At 41.9% G+C, this 18,646-nt stretch overlaps 1 protein-coding gene across 1 annotated transcript in view; it reads left to right on the top strand.

The window, feature by feature from the left end:
• The window catches only part of Snx25 (sorting nexin 25), a 104,124-nt gene that overhangs the window by 71,906 nt on the left and 13,572 nt on the right, over positions 1 to 18,646 (top strand). Inside the window, exons 7-12 of the mRNA XM_034520954.2 lie at positions 3,220 to 3,401; positions 7,180 to 7,311; positions 9,678 to 9,956; positions 11,364 to 11,525; positions 15,852 to 15,983; positions 17,789 to 17,929. Of these exons, the coding sequence (XP_034376845.1) occupies positions 3,220 to 3,401; positions 7,180 to 7,311; positions 9,678 to 9,956; positions 11,364 to 11,525; positions 15,852 to 15,983; positions 17,789 to 17,929 (1,028 nt within the window). The remainder of the gene's footprint in view (positions 1 to 3,219; positions 3,402 to 7,179; positions 7,312 to 9,677; positions 9,957 to 11,363; positions 11,526 to 15,851; positions 15,984 to 17,788; positions 17,930 to 18,646) is intronic.

Genomic DNA, 18,646 nt, shown 5'->3' with positions numbered 1-18,646 from the left:
AGGTTTCTATCACTGTGATAAAACACCAAGACCAAAATATCTTGGGGAAGAAAGGATTTATTTTAGCTTTCATTTGTAGTCCAGCATGAAGGGAAGTCAGGGTAGGAACCAGGAGACAGGAACTGAAGCTGGAACTATGGAGGAATGCTGCTTACTGGCTTGCTCCTCAAGGCTTGCGCAGCCTACTTCCTTATAGCACCAGAACCACAAGCCCAGGGGTGGTACTTCCCACAGGGAGCGGGGCCTCCCAGATCAATCAAGAAAATGCATCGCAGACTTGTCCACAGGGCAGTCGAAGGAGACCACATTCTCAATTGAGGTTTCCACTTTCAAAATGACTCTAATTTGTGTCAAGTTGACATAAAACTGGCCATCTCACACACACACACACACACACACACACACACACACACACACACATCCCTGGTTGTCCTAAGTAAGGGCTCTTTCTCTTGTTTGGGAGCCTGTATTGGGGCAGGCTTTGGGAGGAATTTCTCTCTTCTGCTTAATCTTTTCTGTTGTTGTTTAATGTGCTTTCAGTGTAATCTGATAAAATTAAACTCATTCATGGCATGTGGTTCTGGATGATTTATGTCCGCCTGACATAGGTGGAGTGATTTTGGAAGAGATGTCAATTGATATAATACCCCGACCAGATTGGCCTGTGGGCAAATCTGTGGTGCATTTTCCTGATCGATGATATGGGCGGGCCCAGGTCACTATAGGCGGTGCCACCCCAGCACTGGTGGTCCCGAGTACTACAAGAAAGCAGGCCGTTTAAGCCAGTAAGCAGCACTCCTCCATGGCCTCAGCTTCGATTTCTGCCCTGACTTCGTTTGAGGACTGACTGTGACCTGAGAATTATAAGTGCCATAAGCCCTTTCTGCCCCACTCTGCTTGTGGTGTTTTACCACAGCAGTAGGGAACCCTAATCGCGAACAGGCTGTGGGGAATCTATGACAGACCAGACCATGCATGTTTTTTTGGAGGACTGTGAAAGGACTTGTACATCTTCAGGCTTGAAAAACCAGATGCTCAGAGCTTGATAGGCTGTGAGAACTCAGAAGACAACACTGAGGGCTGTGGTGATGGCGACCTGGGTGGGGAAGGCTCACAGGGAAGTTTGAGGGTCCCTTAGGGACACTGTTGGAGCTGTCTGGTATTCTGGATCAAGAACTGCTAAAGTAGAACCTTTGCTTTTCTGAGACAATTAATACTAGGAAACTGGTGCTGAAGAGTCAGCTGTGTTAGGAAGAGGCCAGTCCAGAGGGCATGGAGGCTGCCTCTTTGCTTGCTAGCAGTCAAACTTGGTAATGTGTAAGTTTCCCAAGCAGTACTGGTTCCGAAGGCACAAAGGGGTCACAGGGAACAGATGAGGCTTGGCACTGTGTGGCAGGGCTGGAGTCCCTGAAGAGAGAGAGGCCAGGAGAGATCATTGGTGAAGGTGCAGTCTTAGTTGCAATAGAAAGCCCAGAACTGAAAGGGTCATGAAGAAAAGTTGAGGCTTAGCACTGTGGGCAGGGTCAGAGTCCTGAAGAGAACTCTAGGAGAGGCTACTAGTAAAAATCCAGCCCAGATATATCAGGAGACCCCAGCATTTTTGGAGTTGCCAGTGTCCATGGGATGACCACCAAGACAGTAGCAGCCATAGAATGGGGCTGGCCTGCACCTAGATGACAAGCTGTGTGTGGTATGGATGGCAGACCCGGGAGGTGGAGCTAGCTGCCCAGCCCATGGAGCTGAGAGGATTGTAGGTCAGTCACTGAACTAACTCTGTCCCTCCCTCCCTCCCTCCCTCCCTCCCTCCCTCCCTCCCTCCCTCCCTCCCTCCCTCCCTCCCTCTCCCTCCCCCTCCCCCTCCTCTTTCTCCTCCTCCTCTTCCTCCTCCTCCTCCCCCTCCTCCTCCTCTTCCTCCTCCTCCTTCTTCTTCTTTCTTTCTTTCTCACTCTCTCTCTGTTTCTCTCTCTCTCTCTGTTTCTCTCTCTCTGTTTCTCTCTCTCTCTGTTTCTCTCTCTCTCTCTCTCTCTCTCTCTCTCTCTCTCTCTCTCTCTCTCTCTCTTTTAAAATCTGTTGTTTTTGTTTGAGACCTACCTGTGCTTTTGAGTGCTAGGATTAAAGGAATGTGTCACCACCACCCAGCAAGCACTGAATGCTTTATATGGTTGAATTTTGCTTTTGCTTTGATGCAGTGATCCTGTGCCTCATTTCTTTCCTCCTAGAGTAAGAAAGTATTTAACTTATTTTTGATTTTACAGGATACAGTTGAGAGACTTTGAAGTGTTTTAAAACAGTTTTTATCCTTTTTTAAAGAGACTGGATATTTTAGAGAAACACTACATTTTTAGAGAGATTTTAGATTTTTAGATAATTTTGAATATTTTAAATAGATGCTGGGCTTTATACATATTTCAACTTATAAAGACTGAAATTTTAAGGATTTTAGTATTTTTTATATTGTGACAATAATATTCATGTAATGATCTTGAGGATGAACAAGAAAGGAAGGGTTATGGTTTAACAATGATGTGAAAGTGTAAGTTGAATTAACCCTTTCCTCCTCCAGTTGTTTTTTATTCAGGTATTTAATCACAGCAGAAGAAACCCTAAGATAGCAAACTTCTTTTTTTTTTCTTTATTGGTCATTTTATCTATTTACATTTCAAATGTTATCCCCCTTCTCAGTTTCCTCTCCACAAGCCCCCATTCCCTCCTCCCTCCCTCCTGTCTCTATGAGTGTACTCCCCTATCCACCCACCCACTCCTGCCTCAGTGCCCTAGAGTTTCCCTATTCTGGGTCATCGAGCCTTCATAAGACCAAGGGGCTCCCTTCCTAGTGATGCCAGATAAGGCAATCCTCTGCTACATATCCAGCTGGAGCCATGGGCACCCCCTGTACACTCTTTGGCTAGTAGTTTAGGCCCTTGGAGCTCTGGGGGGTCTGTTTGGCTGATATTGTTCTTCCTATGAGGTAGCAAACCCCTTAAGCTCGTCCAGTCCTTTCCCTAACTCCTCCATTGTAGACCTTGTGATCAGTCCAATGTTTAGCTGTGTATATCCACATCTGTATTGGTCCGGCTTTTGAACTGAAGAACAGATTTTTTTTTCCCATTGTCTTTTGGCTCCTGCCTACTTGAGATTGATTTGGATATGAGCTCCATTTGCATCTGCTGTGGATGCAGGGTCCTAAGCTCTTTTCTCTTCCTATTCCTCTTATTCAAGGTAAGGAATCAGCTGCCATGAAAACTGATCTCTTGAGAGCCAGGAACATGAAAAGGTACATTAACCAGCTGACTGTGGCAAAGAAACAGTGTGAGAAGAGAATCCGAATCTTGGGAGGTCCTGCCTATGACCAGCAAGAAGATGGGGCCTCAGATGAAGGGGAAGGTCCTCAGAGCCAAAAGGTAGACCCTGCAGCTTCTTGTTTGGACGTCCCAGTTATTATAAACACAGTATGAGCACATGCATGTTCTTATACCACTCTAGCATTTGAGACACGTGCCATTGCTACAGTCTCATGCTGTTGGCTTCATAAGTAAAAAGCCATGTGACTGGGTGTGCTTGAATTGTGCAAATGACAGTCGATGATAGGCAGGTGTGTGTGTGTATGTGTGCACATGCCTGTTCCCACCCCTTCTCTCCACTCACCCAGAAACGTTCTGTTTATAGGGCCTCCATCAATGTTACCCATTATCAACCAGGTCAAAAGTACCTCCTCAGAAGTAGAGACCATTTCACTTAGCTGTGAGCGGTTCTCTCAACTTTTAAATAATGAAGTAGTAGATTTAGTATCTTGCCCAAAGCCACGTAGATAGGCAGAGGCAGAACTAGTGGATAGGACCCGGGTGTGCTTGACTTGCAACCTTAGTGCTTTCTGACATAACATGACAGTGTCAGCTCTTACGCCACAGCATCTTGGACTGTCTACTGCTGGTGATTAAAACCTACAGAGCACAGGGATATTTCCTAGCCCCGTAGCTATTCTAAGTGCAAAGGTCATGCTTGTCTTCTAAGACCTGGAACAAGACTGGATGGAGGAAACTGTTGCAGGAGCTTGAGGTGCAGGGCTTCTCAGTAATTGCCAACTCCTCCTTATGTCAGCTCCTGGCCACAGAGACCCTGGCAGCAGCCTCTAACTCTTCCTTCCTCTGATCTTCAGAGTCCCTGAGCATGTCTGTCTAGTTAGGGTCATACCTGTCCATCCCTGCCTCCCTCTTCTAGGATGAGCTTTAACCTTTCTCTCTGTTCCAGATGTAGGGAGGTTGGCATCACATCAGGCCAGAGCATCTTACACAAGTGGCACTGCTGCAGCTCAAAGAGCCCCTGTTTGATAGTAGGATGCCCTCATTAGAGGCTGTTTGACTGTTGGCAGGTGTTCTGTCTGACATTCTGTTTTATCATGCATGTTTTATCATGCAAAGTGAAAGCTCTAGGTGAGGGTTGGAGAGGGTACACTTGGCAGGTGAATTTTGCCTTCTGCCCTCAGTTTTTGTCCTCTTAATGTCTGGCAACATTTATCACAGAGAAGGAATTCATCCTGTGTGCTTTCCTTATTTTAATTAATTAATTAATTCATTCATTCAGTAGGCACTCATGGATGGCTCACCATATTTTGGTTATTGAACTAGAATAAGGAATAGGATAAAATGCCTATTTGCAAAAAATCCCATTTTACTATAAAATAAGAATGTAAGCAACTTATGTGTACCTCAGAGAGGAACCTGAGGGCTCTCTAGTGTCATAGGTTATAGTGCAGCCAAGTCATGGGAATGTGATTTCTGTGCAGGTTGCCTTATGGTGACTACAGGAAGACAGTTCAAAGCTTGGAATTTTAAAATTCATTCTTTCTAAGTGAATGGAGAAAGGGAAAGCACACATTCTATAATATGAGCTTATTCTTATTGTCAAAGCATTTTCTCCAGTCATAAGGCTGGGATACTCAGATAATACTACAGAATCCCAATGGTGGTTGGTCCTGCTGCAGTTACAATTGGTTTGGTTTGATTTTTATCTTCATCAATGGATAGAACCCTTTTCTGTAACCTAATAATCCCAATCTGGTCAAGAAGAACTACCACAAAATTTACTTCAAAATATTCACTTCTAAATTAGATGAGCCAGCCAATTCAAAACAGATTGGCAGTGTGTAAAAGGCTAGGGATGTTATGTTGTTTATAAGATAAGGACTGTAAAGGAAGAGTTAAGTTGAAATGAAGAGAGAAAAGGACATGCCCTGTGGACACTAAAGAAAAGAAGTATCAGACAAAACAGATTTCAGACCAAAGAATATAACCATAGATGAAGAATATTATATTATGATAAAGGAATCAAGCCACAGAGAAGACATGAAATCCTAATATGTATATAGTCAATAAGAGAACTTGCTTGACATAAGGAAGTTTTGACATATCGACATAAAGCCAAAACTAACCAGCAGGTGGGAAAGTGTTGAGCTGATGTTGTGGGTATTAATCTGCTGCCCTAAGTAACTGTTATAGCAGGTCCATAGAACGTGGGCAAGACCACAGACGATCTGAGCATCACCAACGCTGACTGGGACTAATAGACATTTCCAAGGTAGTCACTCTAAAACAGCAGAGTAGGCAACCACTAAGAAGAATCATAACTGATAAAGGACAAAATTATTCTCCCTGACTATAAAAGAATTAATACAAAGATTATTATCTGACCACATTGGAATTAAAATTAGAAATGAATAATAGAAAAAGATCTAGAAAATTCCCAGATGTTTGGAAATAGAAATAACATATCTAAGGCTTCAGTCAAAAAAATCATAAAGAAAATTAATAACTGTCCGGCGCACTGAGAATACAGTGTGTTAGTATCTGTGGAACTACCAAGCCAACACTTAGGACAAATGCACACCATAATGTCTGTATTCAAAAGGTCAGAAGTTAGTGGTGTAAGGGTCCAGCCCTTCAACAGGTACGACTTAACAAAACGGCAGTGAAGGAAAGAGAGACAATGGGAGTTATGTAAGAGTGATAGATGGAATTCCTCACATGCTGCATGTGAAAGAAAGCAATCAGAAAAATACTGATGTAGACAAAGTATGGGGCACAAGGAAAGGGGAGAGAAAATCCTAAGCAAAGGACAGTAGGAGCTGGGGACATGGCCCAGTCAGTTAAATACTTGACACACATACATGAGAACCCAAGCTTGAATCCCTGACACCCACACACATGAAAAGCTGGGTGCACAGTAGCATCTTCCTGTAATCATAGCACTAGGGGAAGGGGCCAGACAGACTGCAGATTGCAGGTTGGCTAGTCTAGCCATGTAGCTGAGTTCCAGCCAGGTTCAGAAACAGATCCTATCTGAAAAAAAAATGTGAAGGTAACCAAGGAAGACACCATCATCCATCTCTGGTCTGCATAGGCATGTGCAACTACACACATGTACACGTACACACATGTACACAGGCATGTGCACACATGTTCACACACACAGAGGAAGGACAGTAGTAGACACCTAAGAGTGGATGATAACATCTCAAAGGAAAGTCCCCTGAATATAGTTTTAAGTGAATGTATATATCATTTTAAATGAAGTAGATTAGATCTTTAAAATTCACAAATTATTAAAAGTGAGCAAGAAGAAAAAAATCTGAATAGCCTCAGATGTGTTAAATTAATTCAGAATTTAAAATCCTTTCCCAAAGAAAATTCTAGGCCTAGATCATTTCACTGGTGAATTCTATGAAACCTTTAAAGAGGTGTGTGTGTGTGTGTGTGTGTGTGTGTGTGTGTGTGTGAATGCACTTCACAAAGCACTTACTCTACCATTGAGCACCAGTTCCTACCCCATCTGATATCAGTTCTAACAGAACTCCTAACACTGTTAATGCTTTTGTTCATACTTTCTTACCTAGAAAGCGACCTCTGAAGTTTAGTTTAACACACCAGTATCTTTTTTATATACCAATATCTGTTTTCTCAAAAACTCATGTTTCAGTTTCCTGCTCAGTTTTTGTTGCTTGCTGTGATTTGTGCCAGCTCTTTTGAATCTCCATGAAGAAGGGGCAGCCTCCTTATTCTGCAGATCTAAAGGAACTAGCCTAGTGATAGAATAGAAACTCACTGGACTGAAAGTTTTTATTGCCACGTGAAAACAAAGAAATCTTTGTCCAGTCCACCACACATTCTTACATTCTTTTAATAGATTCTTCAGTTTGAAGATATTATGACCAATCCTTTCTACCGAGAGCGCTTTGGAACATACATGGAACGGATGGACAGGCGGGCTCTGGTTGGCTTTTGGGAGGCTGTGGAACACCTGAAGAATGCTAACAAGGTAGTGTACTTAAGCTTTAAGGAATGTTAATGAAGTAGTAATACATTGAAATATATGAAAGCTTGTGTGTTAGACAGTATATCACCTCCATGATGCTTTAGGATAAGTATATACTAAAGGTGCATTTTACATCATAATATTGTAACATATCTCAGGCCATTATGGTAAATAAAATTGCACTGTATTTTTATAGAAGATGCTTTTGACTGAACAGTCAAGGAGAAATATTTACAAGTATACCAAAAGACTGGATTTCATTGTTTTAATGAAGTACAAAAATATGTATTCATCCATGTTGCTCTTAAAAGACTATGTTATTATCACAGTCGCCTCAGCTGCATCAACCTGCTCTGTCATCTTGTGTATTTCATTACCATGTTTAATCTTTATGCTTTTTATCCCTTCTATTTGTGATGTACGCTTTTTACTGTTGGTTTTTCTCACATAAAATATGATTGAATAAAGGACTGTGAACGTTTTTGGCTTCCAATGCCTCTTACAGCAAAGAACCCAGTAGATTATACATTACACGTTAAGTTCTCAGTACATGCTTCAGAATTAAAGAATGTCTGAACATTCTTTGTATAGGTAAACATGTCTAACTTACATATATGACATATATATTCACATATAGCATTTGAGTGATTCATTAACATAAGTGCAAAGAGCTCTTAATTTCATTTGCATACAAATATTGCCAGAATAGAAAACCAAATTAAGTACCTGATATAGCACACACTGTACTAAGCAGCAAAATTCAGTCGTATGTTATTTTAAGATCCCAGTAATACTTTTTATTTCTAATTTTCAAGGCACAAGGTAACATTTGTTACTCAACATAACCACTAGCCTTGACTCCAGGTAACTTCTGGCTGCTACCAAAAAAATATTGTAAAGAGTAATCTAAAGAATCTTTTCAAGCTTCTGAATTTCAAACTTTGCAATGGGAAAAAAAAAGAGCATGATAGGTTCCTACTAGGAGCCAGTTTGATCTGACAGTCAGATAAAGGAGTTGTGGTCATTAAGTTGACATCTTTCTTTTTACAGCTGACCAGGGGTTTGTATAGTGTTCCTAGAGCTCAGGGAGCACCTGGGAGCACATGAGGAGCACGTGCATGGGAAGAGAGGATTGTATTTCTACAGTAGAGCATAATGGCCTGTCCCTGTGTACCTCTCAGGACTAGGCTGCCCCAAGTGGATGGGGACAGTGGAGTTACTCTGAAGCATTAACCCCAAGAATACCTGCTGTGGTTTTTATTTATTTATTTATTTATTTATTTATTTATTTATTTATTTTATGTGCATTGCCATTTTGCCTACATGTATGCCTTTGTAAGGATGTCAGGTCTTGGAGTTACAAGACAGCTATGAGCTACCATGTATGTGCTGGGAATTGAAGCCTGGTCCTCTGGAAGAGCAGCCAATTCTCTTAACTGCTGAGCCATCTCTCCAACCCACTTGCTGTGTTTTTTATATATGACTATTCTATTGGCTTCTTTCCAGGGTGAGAGTTTCTTTTCATGTTAGTAAGGTGACTACTTCCCATTATTACATCAGATAAAAGTCAGTAGGACTTTATGAGTTGTGTCTCTGTGAAGTTGAGGGATCGGTTGCATAAGAAGAGCCAGTCTTATTCTTAACTTCCTTTCCTTGTTAGGATCTAAGTACTGCTGGAGAAAGACCCCGGACTCAAATAGTATGCAAAAGTAAAGAACATTTATTCTGAAGAAATTACCAGCATGCAGAAGCAATAACCAGAGGGGCTTGTAGGCCCATTTTATGCAGGGCTAGGAGAATTTTCCAGAAGGCTTAGGTAACCTCTAATATAATTGGTAGGGACAAAGCAGTGACAGTAGTACAGTTTTGATTGGTTGCTAAGTTAGTTCTATTATAATTGGTGAAACTTTAAAGACTTAAAGCTGGAGTCCAGCTCAGTTCTGGCCTTGTTATCTCCCCCAGCTAGGTGCCCCAGGAGCTGACTCAGCTCCAAACTTAACCTCCTTAAGTCAGGGACGTCACTGACTAAAGGCCCATTGTCAGTAGCTCCCTCTGAGGAGCCCAGTATGCTTCCCAGAGAATTGAACACTTTTATTTCCAAGGTTTGTGGACCTTCATTCTGTAACACTTTGCAAATGTTGACTGTTCAATATAAGTATCCATTTCAAAGGAGTGTCGGCTTTATTTCCAGGTCTGCTATTTCTCTTGGACCCTGAATGTGAATATAGAAGATGGAACCCAAGTTTACAGTTCCAGGGTACATCTAGACACTGTCCTGCTGGCTTTAACGTGCAGGGAATGTAGTGGGAAATCGTTTCTCTCAGACTATTTCCTTACCTTCCTCTCCTGTCACTTTCCTATCTTTTCAGAATGAAATTCCACAATTAGTTAGTGAAATGTATCAGCATTTCTTTGTGGAAAGCAAGGAAATTTCTGTGGAAAAGTCACTTTACAAAGAAATCCAGCAGTGTCTCGTGGGGAACAAAGGTATCGAGGTGTTCAGCAAAATCCAAGCAGATGTGTACGAGGTGCTAAGGGATAGGTATTACCCCTCCTTCATTGTCAGCGACCTGTATGAGAAGCTCCGGCACGAGGAGGAGGAGGAGGAGAAGCCTGACTCCCAGCTGGCCTCCGAGAAGGACGAGCTGGTGAGTAACAGTCACCTTCCACGTCCAAATAGCTGACAAGAGAAAAGTAAGGGAAGAAATGTTTGAAATGGTTGAAATGTAGGAAAATGTCACTGCATGATAGAATTTGTTTTAGTTCCTATGAGCGGAGGGAGAGAGTTGCCCCCACCCCCAGCACATGCAGCAACAGCAGCAGACCCCAGTGAGTTACCCACCTGCCGCACACAGTGTACCTAGAAGAGTGTGACTAACAGTGCATCCTCACTTGTATGGCACTGCTTCTCAGGAAAGACCATAGACTCCCTAAAGTAAGGACAAGGTGTCAGATTTTGTCATAGTGTATATAGTTACATGTAATAAGTAAGGACAAGGTATCAGATTTTGTCATAGTGTATATAGTTAATAAGAGGAACATCCTGAAAGAAAAACAGCTTGTTTCTCTGGAGTTAACAATACTTTCATTTTTTCCTTGAAACAATTTAATTTAGTGTTTGCTGCAATTAATTAAAAATCGTAAAAAGACAATGTGGAGGAAAGTTAAGGAGAAAAGACCAGAAGAGGACTTTGCAGGTCCCTCCTGTACTCATACATGGAAACTAAATAATCTGTTGACTGATAGCCCAGGCTTTCCCCAATTACATTGCAAATGCTAGTTATCTATAAAGTATCTGCTGGCTGGCATAATGCGTTTTCAGGAGCAGCACTGAGCAAAGTGCTACTGAAATCCTTCTAGTAGTGCAGATTTGAGCATTTTCTAATTAATTCTTTATCATGTTCCCTCCCCCCCCCATCCCCAAACTCTTTTCCACATACAAGTTTAATTTTATGGTCTCAGTGTCTTTCTACACCACACCCACAAAACACAACAGGAAAGCAAGAGAAACACACATGCATGCATGCAGCACACACACATACACAGAAAGATCTAAACAAACAGACAAAAGACCAATTACACAAATATATGCACAAAACAATGCAAAACAAAATTAAAAGTTCACAAAAATACCATGAGTTAGTTAAATTTAGACATTTATTTTAAAGTACTTCATAGTACTGTTGGAAGACTGGGGAGGTCTCTGTTTTGTTCGGAGATGGGGAGAGAGAACGTGCCAGTGGAAGGGTGACACTTTTGATGCTTCCCTTGGCCCACAGTTCCCTTGCTCATAACATTTGGGAATTGATCCATAGGGTGCCCCTCCCCTGTTTGGCTGTTAGATGTTTTTCTTTTCATGCATCTCATCACCTATTACATTGGTTCAAAATCATTTGATTCTTCTCTTTGCTGGGGAAGGATGACAGCTTTCCAAAGGTTCTTCTGCAGTATCCTTTCCTTGTCAGGAATCTGTGATCTGGGGACCAGGTTATACAATGGGTGACTATTAAGTTTCTGTCCTTGTAAGATATGCTGGCTTCCTGTTTCTCTTCCAGGGTTCAGGAGGTGAGGCTGGTGAGGAAGCTGTAGAAGGCACCAGTGGGGTCAGTGATCCAGCCAGCTTTGCTGTAATCAAACTCCGAGAGCTAAGTGAGAAACTTGAATATAAAAGGCAAGCTCTAAGTTCTATTCAGAATGCACCAAAACCTGATAAGAAGGTAACTGTCTTGCTTTCAAGGTTGTCTCTGAAAGTGTCTTTGATAAATAGTTTTCAGTTTGTGCTGAGAAGTGTCAGCTTCCTTAAGCAGTGTAAGCAGGAGCAACTTCCATTGTTAGTTTGTGCTTCTACAACTTAGAGAACATCACAGAATAGTAAATACAAATGTCTTGCTAAAAGCCAACAGGATTGACAATTTGAAATCATTAGCTATTTTCCTTTCACTGCAATTCTGAACACCTGTTATGTTGGTTCCAAATAATTTGATTCTTGTCTTTGCTGGGGGAGGAAAAAGGCACTATACTGTTTTCCTGAAGTATCCTAGGGACTGGAGAAATGGCTTGGCCGCGAATAGCATTTGCTGCTACAGAAGATCTGGGTTCGATTCCTAGGACCCATGGGGCAGCTCACAACTATCTACAACTCTAGTTCCAGGGATTGTGACACCCTCGTCCTTTTTTCTATAGGCACCAGACATACACAGAGTGCACAGATACACATGCAGGCAGTCATACACATTATATAAAATAAATATGTATTTAAAGAATTAACTTAAAAAGATAATATAAACAAATTAGGGACTGATGAGATGACTCCATGGGTTGCTGTTGCAGAGGATCCAGGTGTGGTTCCCAGAACCCTCATGGCAGCTATTACCCCATACAGAGGATTTGATATGCTCTCTGACCCCTGGGAGCACTGCCTCTATGTGGTGCACAGACATATGTTCAGGCAAACACCCATATACATCAAAATGAATATATCTGTTTAACAAATGTAAACAGTGGGGCTGGAGAGGCCATGTGGGGAAAGCACTTGCTATACAAGTATGAGAGCCTGAGCTTAGGTCCCAGCACCCATGTAAAGCCAGGCAAGCTGTGACCTGCCTGGAGGAGGCGAGAGCCGTCTGATATGACAGTCAGGCAGATCCTGCTGGCCAGGCTGGCTGCCCAAAATGTTGAACTACAGGTTCTATGAGAGACCTGTTCCCAAAATAAGGTGGAGAGTGACTGAAGATGCCTCATGTTGACCTGTGACCTCCGTGTGTGTGTACAAATGCACACATTTGCACACCACATATATGTGTATGCACAGGCACACGAATGCACTTGTGCACACACACACTTTTCTCTTTAAAAAGCAGCTCACAAATTGGTACTGTTTTTGCCTTGTTCTTATGGAGTTCAACAATGTTTTGAGAGTATAGGTGTGACTTGTTCTATCGGGTCTCCTCTTTCCTCAATGTGTGAGGAAAGCAACTGAGTAAAACAATTTGAATGCATCATGTAGGGTTTTCTTCTTTTGTGGCACTTAAATGCTTTTCTCATGAATATTCAATGATTTTGTAGTAGGAAAGTATTTCTGAAACAATACTGTAAAGAAACCAAGCAAGATAAAGTAAGAGGGAACTGAAGTTTGGAAATTGCTTTAATCGCCCTTGATGGCACCAAAGAAAGGAAATAGATCCTAGGTTTCCAGAGTCATCATAGGAAATAGATTTTTTTTCCTCAACATGGAGCCATCCCCAGTTAGTGTGTCAGGAGCATGGAGAGCCCTGTAGTCTTCCCTGACATTGTTGACATGATAAATAGCATTGGCTGGCACAGTGGTCTGTGTTGAAGTGTGCCATGTTCCCCCAGAACAGTTGTGTCTATTCTAGATTTACCTCATGTTCAATTAAAATGTGTCTCCAAGAAGCTGTATGAACAATGAGTTGGGGAGAGTTCAGTGAGTTATACTGTTTGGGTCATCAGGTGGCTGAGAGACATGCTTCAGCCTTTCTTGAGATAATTGCTAATAACTGTGGGCTAACCATTCTGAGATGTAATTACGTAAAGGGATTCTCAAGTGATTGGAGGCTTCAGTGATGTGGTGGCGGAATCACCAATCTCTGATCCCAGGAAGGGAAGTCCACATTTCCTGTTAATCCAATTATCCCTGGGCTGTGCAGGGAGCCCTCTTCTCCTGACAGTTGTGCTCAGGGATCGGGGCTCCATGAGGAGCCTCATTTGCCTTAAGTCATTCACATTTGAAAACATAAAATATATAAAGTATGTTTAACACGGGGCATTATTTATTTATTTATATTGATGTTGAAAAGACTTTGGCAATCTAGTAATTTACAGACACCCAGAAAACTCTTACCAGGATGTTTTGTTTTGTTTTTCTGAGGTAAACATGAATCAACCTTTTCTGTGCATGTATCCACAGTCCTCTCCTCACTTGGGGCTTGACTTAATGCCCTTAATGCTCTTTACCAACAGCACCATTAACTGTTGCATGTAAAGTTAGCCCTTGTTTTACTGTACTTCTCTGTAGGTTGTTATTGGGAGTACATCCTTAACCCATAAGAGTAAAGTCATGGTGCTCTGCTGATCACTGTGAAAAGCCAGCAAAATGTTGAGCTGGCCAGATGGCCCAGGCAGTAAAGTGTTTGCTGCACAAGCATGAAGACCTAAGTTCAAATCCCCATGTAGAAAGCTAAGCATGACGATGCACGTCTGTAATCCCCAGGACTGGGATTGCAGACAGGTGGATCCACAGAGCTCTTGGGCCAGCCAGGCTACCCAAAGTGGACCGATGAGCTCTAGGTTCAGTGAAAGCCCTTTCCTTTGTTGAAAAACAATTGAAAAAAGACACCTGACATCAACTTCCTGGCCTTCATGTATATACAAAGTCAGTTTAACACTCTGCCCCCAGTCTGCATGATACTCTATGTAAAAAAAAAAAAAAAAAACCAAAACCATGGCCTATTGATGGCAACATGTAGGACAGAGGCAAAGAGACGGTGCTCTCACAAACATTGTTGTCCCTTGGATATGGTGCTCCCCATAGCCTTCTGCAGCAGGAAAGGAAGCTTCTGTCTATAAACTGCAAGCCTACATAAGCCTGTGGCATGTCCTATGAAAGAGTCATGACATCAGGATAGCGGAAGCATAGCCTTTAAGATGTGCTCTGTGTGCTGCTTCTCCGTCCATCCTTCACCTTTTGGCTGCTGTAGATGCCGTGTGCACAGATGCTGCCTCAGTCCTGATTGAGACCCAGCAGTACGACTGCAGGGCCCCTGCTGACGATCTCTCACTTTTGGAGTGGCAACCACACTGGTCTCCTTTGCTTATACCACTTTACAGCTCAGAAGGGTTCCTGCCTCTACCCTTCAGTTTTCCTCTCTCTCCTCTTCTGGTTTTTGATAGTCTTTATCCCAGGAAGGGGACCTTGTAGTTTTGACTTACATTTCCTGATGCATTAGTGCCACCAGCCATGTTTTTATGTGCCTAGTAACTGCCTTTTATATATTCTGTTTGAAAATATGTGTATGCAAGTCTGTTTCCCATTCTTAAAGTAGGTTGTCTAGTGTTGAATTTCAAAAGTTCTCTTTATGTTCCAACCATTCAAGCATCTAACATATGCTGTAACATCAAGTATGTTATATGTAAGTATTCCTTCCTATTGTATGCTTGGCCTCTTCACTGTTTTTGATAGGATTAAAAAAAATAAAATTTAAAAAAGTACTTTTTTCTGTTTTTTTTTATTACCTGTGCCTTTGGTGTCCACAAGAAATTGCAGCTTAGTCTAGCATTGTGCTCCAGTCCTCCCAGAACTTCTCTGCTTTTATTTTGTAGATTTTGTGCTTTTTGTCTCTTGGCCATTCTTAGTTAATCTTGGGATCCACCACCATTCTCTTGCATGGGGCATCCAGTTTTCTGTTGTCATTTGTTGGGAGGCTCTTGTTCTTTCACAAGACCGCATGGTTGAGTTTTTATTCAGGGCTGTCGACTCCACTGACTGGCCTTTATGCCCAGCCTTGTGCTAGTACCACTGGCTTTAAGGACTGTACTTTTGGAAGTTTGGAAGTCAGGAAGTGTGAGTCCTCCAACTTTGTTCTTATTTTCAAAATTCTTTGGGCCTGGGGGTTTCTTGAGATCCCATATGAACTTAGGGATGGATGTTTTTGCATTGAAATTATGATAGTGGTTGCATTACACGCATGGACTGCACTGTGTGATGTTTCTGTCACTGCAACAGTATCACGTCTTCCAGGTCATGAACTTAGGATCTCTCTACAAATATTTGTCATTTTTAATCATTCTTTTATTGGTGTTTTATGGTTTTCATTATAGAACTCTTTCATTTCCTTGGCTAACACCCAAGAACTTCCCTCTTTCAGGTGCTATTTGAAGTGAGACTCTTCCTGTTCTGGCTCATTCCTCATTAGCGCACTGAAGCACAGCTGTTTTGTGTGTTGATTTTTTGCATGCTGCTGCTCTGCTGACTTGCATAATCTTTGAACTGTTCTCATAACTCCCAGGTTGTTTTTCTATGGTAGATTATGTCCAAGTTGAAGGATGAAATACTTCTAATAGAGAAAGAATGCACGGATCTGCAGCTGCACATGGCAAGAACGGATTGGTGGTGTGAGAACCTGGGCCTGTGGAGAGCGTCCGTCACCAGCGCAGAGGTATCACTGCTGTTGATGTTCTTTAAGCCGGAGATTTTCCTGGAGAATTAGGGCTGCAGATCAGAAAGTGCACTTGTTCTTCTGGCCACCCTTGTCCAATCCTTTCATCCCTCTGTTTGCACTCTGGTCTGCTCATGCGTGAGTGGGGATTGCCCGTCTTCGTGGTGTGGATCTGATCTCAATCAGTATTTCCATATTTCCATAAATGGAACATATTTACATGATAAGAAATGAGGACTGTAAACATCTTTTATTGTTCCATTTTGTTCACATAGATCTCAGCTATAAGGTCTTTAATAATAAATATTTTTTTCTTTTGTTATTTGGTTCTTTGAGAGGTCTGAAGGATATGTTTTTTCCCTTTGTTTTCTCAGTGCATGTTAACTGTATAACACAATGGATCTCATTTTGGTATTTTCATATACATATATAATGTGCTTTTCACCTCAACTAGCTTTCTTTTTCCCTGTTCTACCCCCTTTCATTTGACTATCAAATAACTTTTCTCAGGAGGAAAGAATACATAAGCATTTACTGCATGGTTCCTGCTGACAGCCTTCCTCCTCCCCTGAGTCAGGTGGAAAGCTGGAACAAGTCATGCCCACCGTACATCAGACAAGTGGCAAGGTTGTGCTTGAGCAGTGTGTGTGGGCTCGTCAGGTGCCTGAGGGCATTTGTGAGCACTCCCGTTAGCCCAGACTGTGGAGCAGTGTTGATTAAGGAAGGTGTGCTAACCTTGGAATGCCATTTTAATAGTGTAACAGTTGATAATTGTGCATGGTGATCAACTCAAAAGGTATTGCCTGTAGGAGGAGGCCTTTTCAGTTGTACTTACAGCAGCATCAGCTATTAAAATCTTCCGAACGCAGACGGAGAGAGGGAGGGTAACTCCCCCACAGGAAGGGCTTTTCTCACTAAGCCTTGGCTCTAGTAACCAGTCCTTATTTCAGGAGGTGAGTGTGATACCTTGATCACTGTAAAGATTAGGGATTACAAGGAAATTTTATGTAAGATGCATGCCTTGGCATCATGCCAGATGATCCTGCCTGGCCCACTTACTAGATTGTGGAAAGCTGGCTTTCTGACTGGGCCTCCACTTCCAACCTACATAGTAGAATAGTAATCCTGTCTCATGAGGTATGTGTACTGTCATGAAACCTAGTGTCTCCTTGCTTTTCTTTTTGAGTCTTCTCTAATTTATGATATTAATTCAGGCTTAAATTAGTGTAATCACCCGTGTGTGTGTGTGTGTGTGTGTGTGTGTGTGTGTGTGTGTTTGTGTGAATTGTGTAAAGTTGTCAGTAAAGAACCTACATCACAGTAACTGTTCTTTGCTTATTGTGTCACCAGGCCAGGGTGTCTGCATTCTGAAGGGAAAACAAATCCAAGCATTCACTCACTTCCAGGCTTATTCAGGTTATTGACAGGGTTCAGGGGTCCTTTGTTGCAAGCCTCAGGCCCCAGATCTCTTCTCTGGTTGGTTTCCTTCTTGGACTACTAATCTTTCTGACTTCATTTTCTGTCTTGTGACAGAAAACCTCCTTCTTATGGGCTCTTCTGATTTCGACCTACTCAGATAATCCCCCTTACTTTAAGATCTGTGGTGTCAGATAGCATGATCTAATTGCCAGAATAAGATCCATCATACTTAGAATCCCAGGGTTCACTGAGCACACCATGTAAGGCATAGCAGAGAAGAAAACTGTGTGTGTTGACAGGGTTGCTAAAAATTCGATGAGACATTTGCTTGTCATTACTTAAGTTTCTGGGTTCTTTTGTTTTGTTTTATTTTGTTTTTTTTCCAGGTCACAGAAGAGAATGGAGAGCAAATGCCTTGTTACTTTGTCAGGGTAAATCTACAAGAAGTTGGAGGAGTTGAAACTAAGAACTGGACCGTCCCAAGAAGGCTCAGTGAGTTTCAGAATTTACATCGGAAACTTAGTGAGGTATGAATACTCGTGAACATAGGCTCGTGAACACAGGGCTGTACAGTTTCTGAGCGTGAAGAGATTTAAGAGCACATGCCATTCATAGATGAAAATGGATTGCTCTTTCTGCATGCTCCTGATGCTGATGCAAAAGCGTTTTCAGCCCAGCATTTAGAAATGACTCATAGATCAAGCAATCTAGTCTACTCAGGACAGATGGTTGTCTGATTTTATAATAAATTGCTGTAGAGCCCCAGAGATGTAAGAGACCAGGGGTCATGTAGGGCCAGTAGATTTGAAGCTGCCTGCTGTAGCCCTTTAAAGGTGGCTGTATGTCAAAGCAGTAAGAGGAGAATAGGCTTTGGAGTCAGCAGAGTGGAGTGGCTGAAAATACCCAGCCAGAGAGCTCAACCAGGATCCTAGATGTACCATTTCCTGCTCAGGATGGCTAAGGGAATAAATGCTACACAGCAAGTAGAAGACTATGTGGTACACAGAAAACACCAGTGATTCTGTTGCAGTTAGTAATAATGAGACTTGTATTGCTTTTATTTACATATATGATATATAATATAGATGTAACTATTATAAATGTACATCATGGTTTATAAACTAGCATATATTTTCTATTGTGTGTTTTAGTCAAAAAGTTTTGGAGGCTACCAATCTAGATCAGTTTATGTATTTGATAGTTGAGAGAAACTAATTCCAGTGTTTAATTGACTTGCAGAGTAT

The sequence above is a fragment of the Arvicanthis niloticus genome, chromosome 16 (genome assembly GCF_011762505.2).
Source record: "Arvicanthis niloticus isolate mArvNil1 chromosome 16, mArvNil1.pat.X, whole genome shotgun sequence".
NCBI classification, from domain to species: Eukaryota; Metazoa; Chordata; class Mammalia; order Rodentia; family Muridae; genus Arvicanthis; species Arvicanthis niloticus.
The sequence above is the reverse complement of the archived record's forward strand: the minus strand, read 5'-3'. Positions and strand labels throughout refer to the sequence as shown.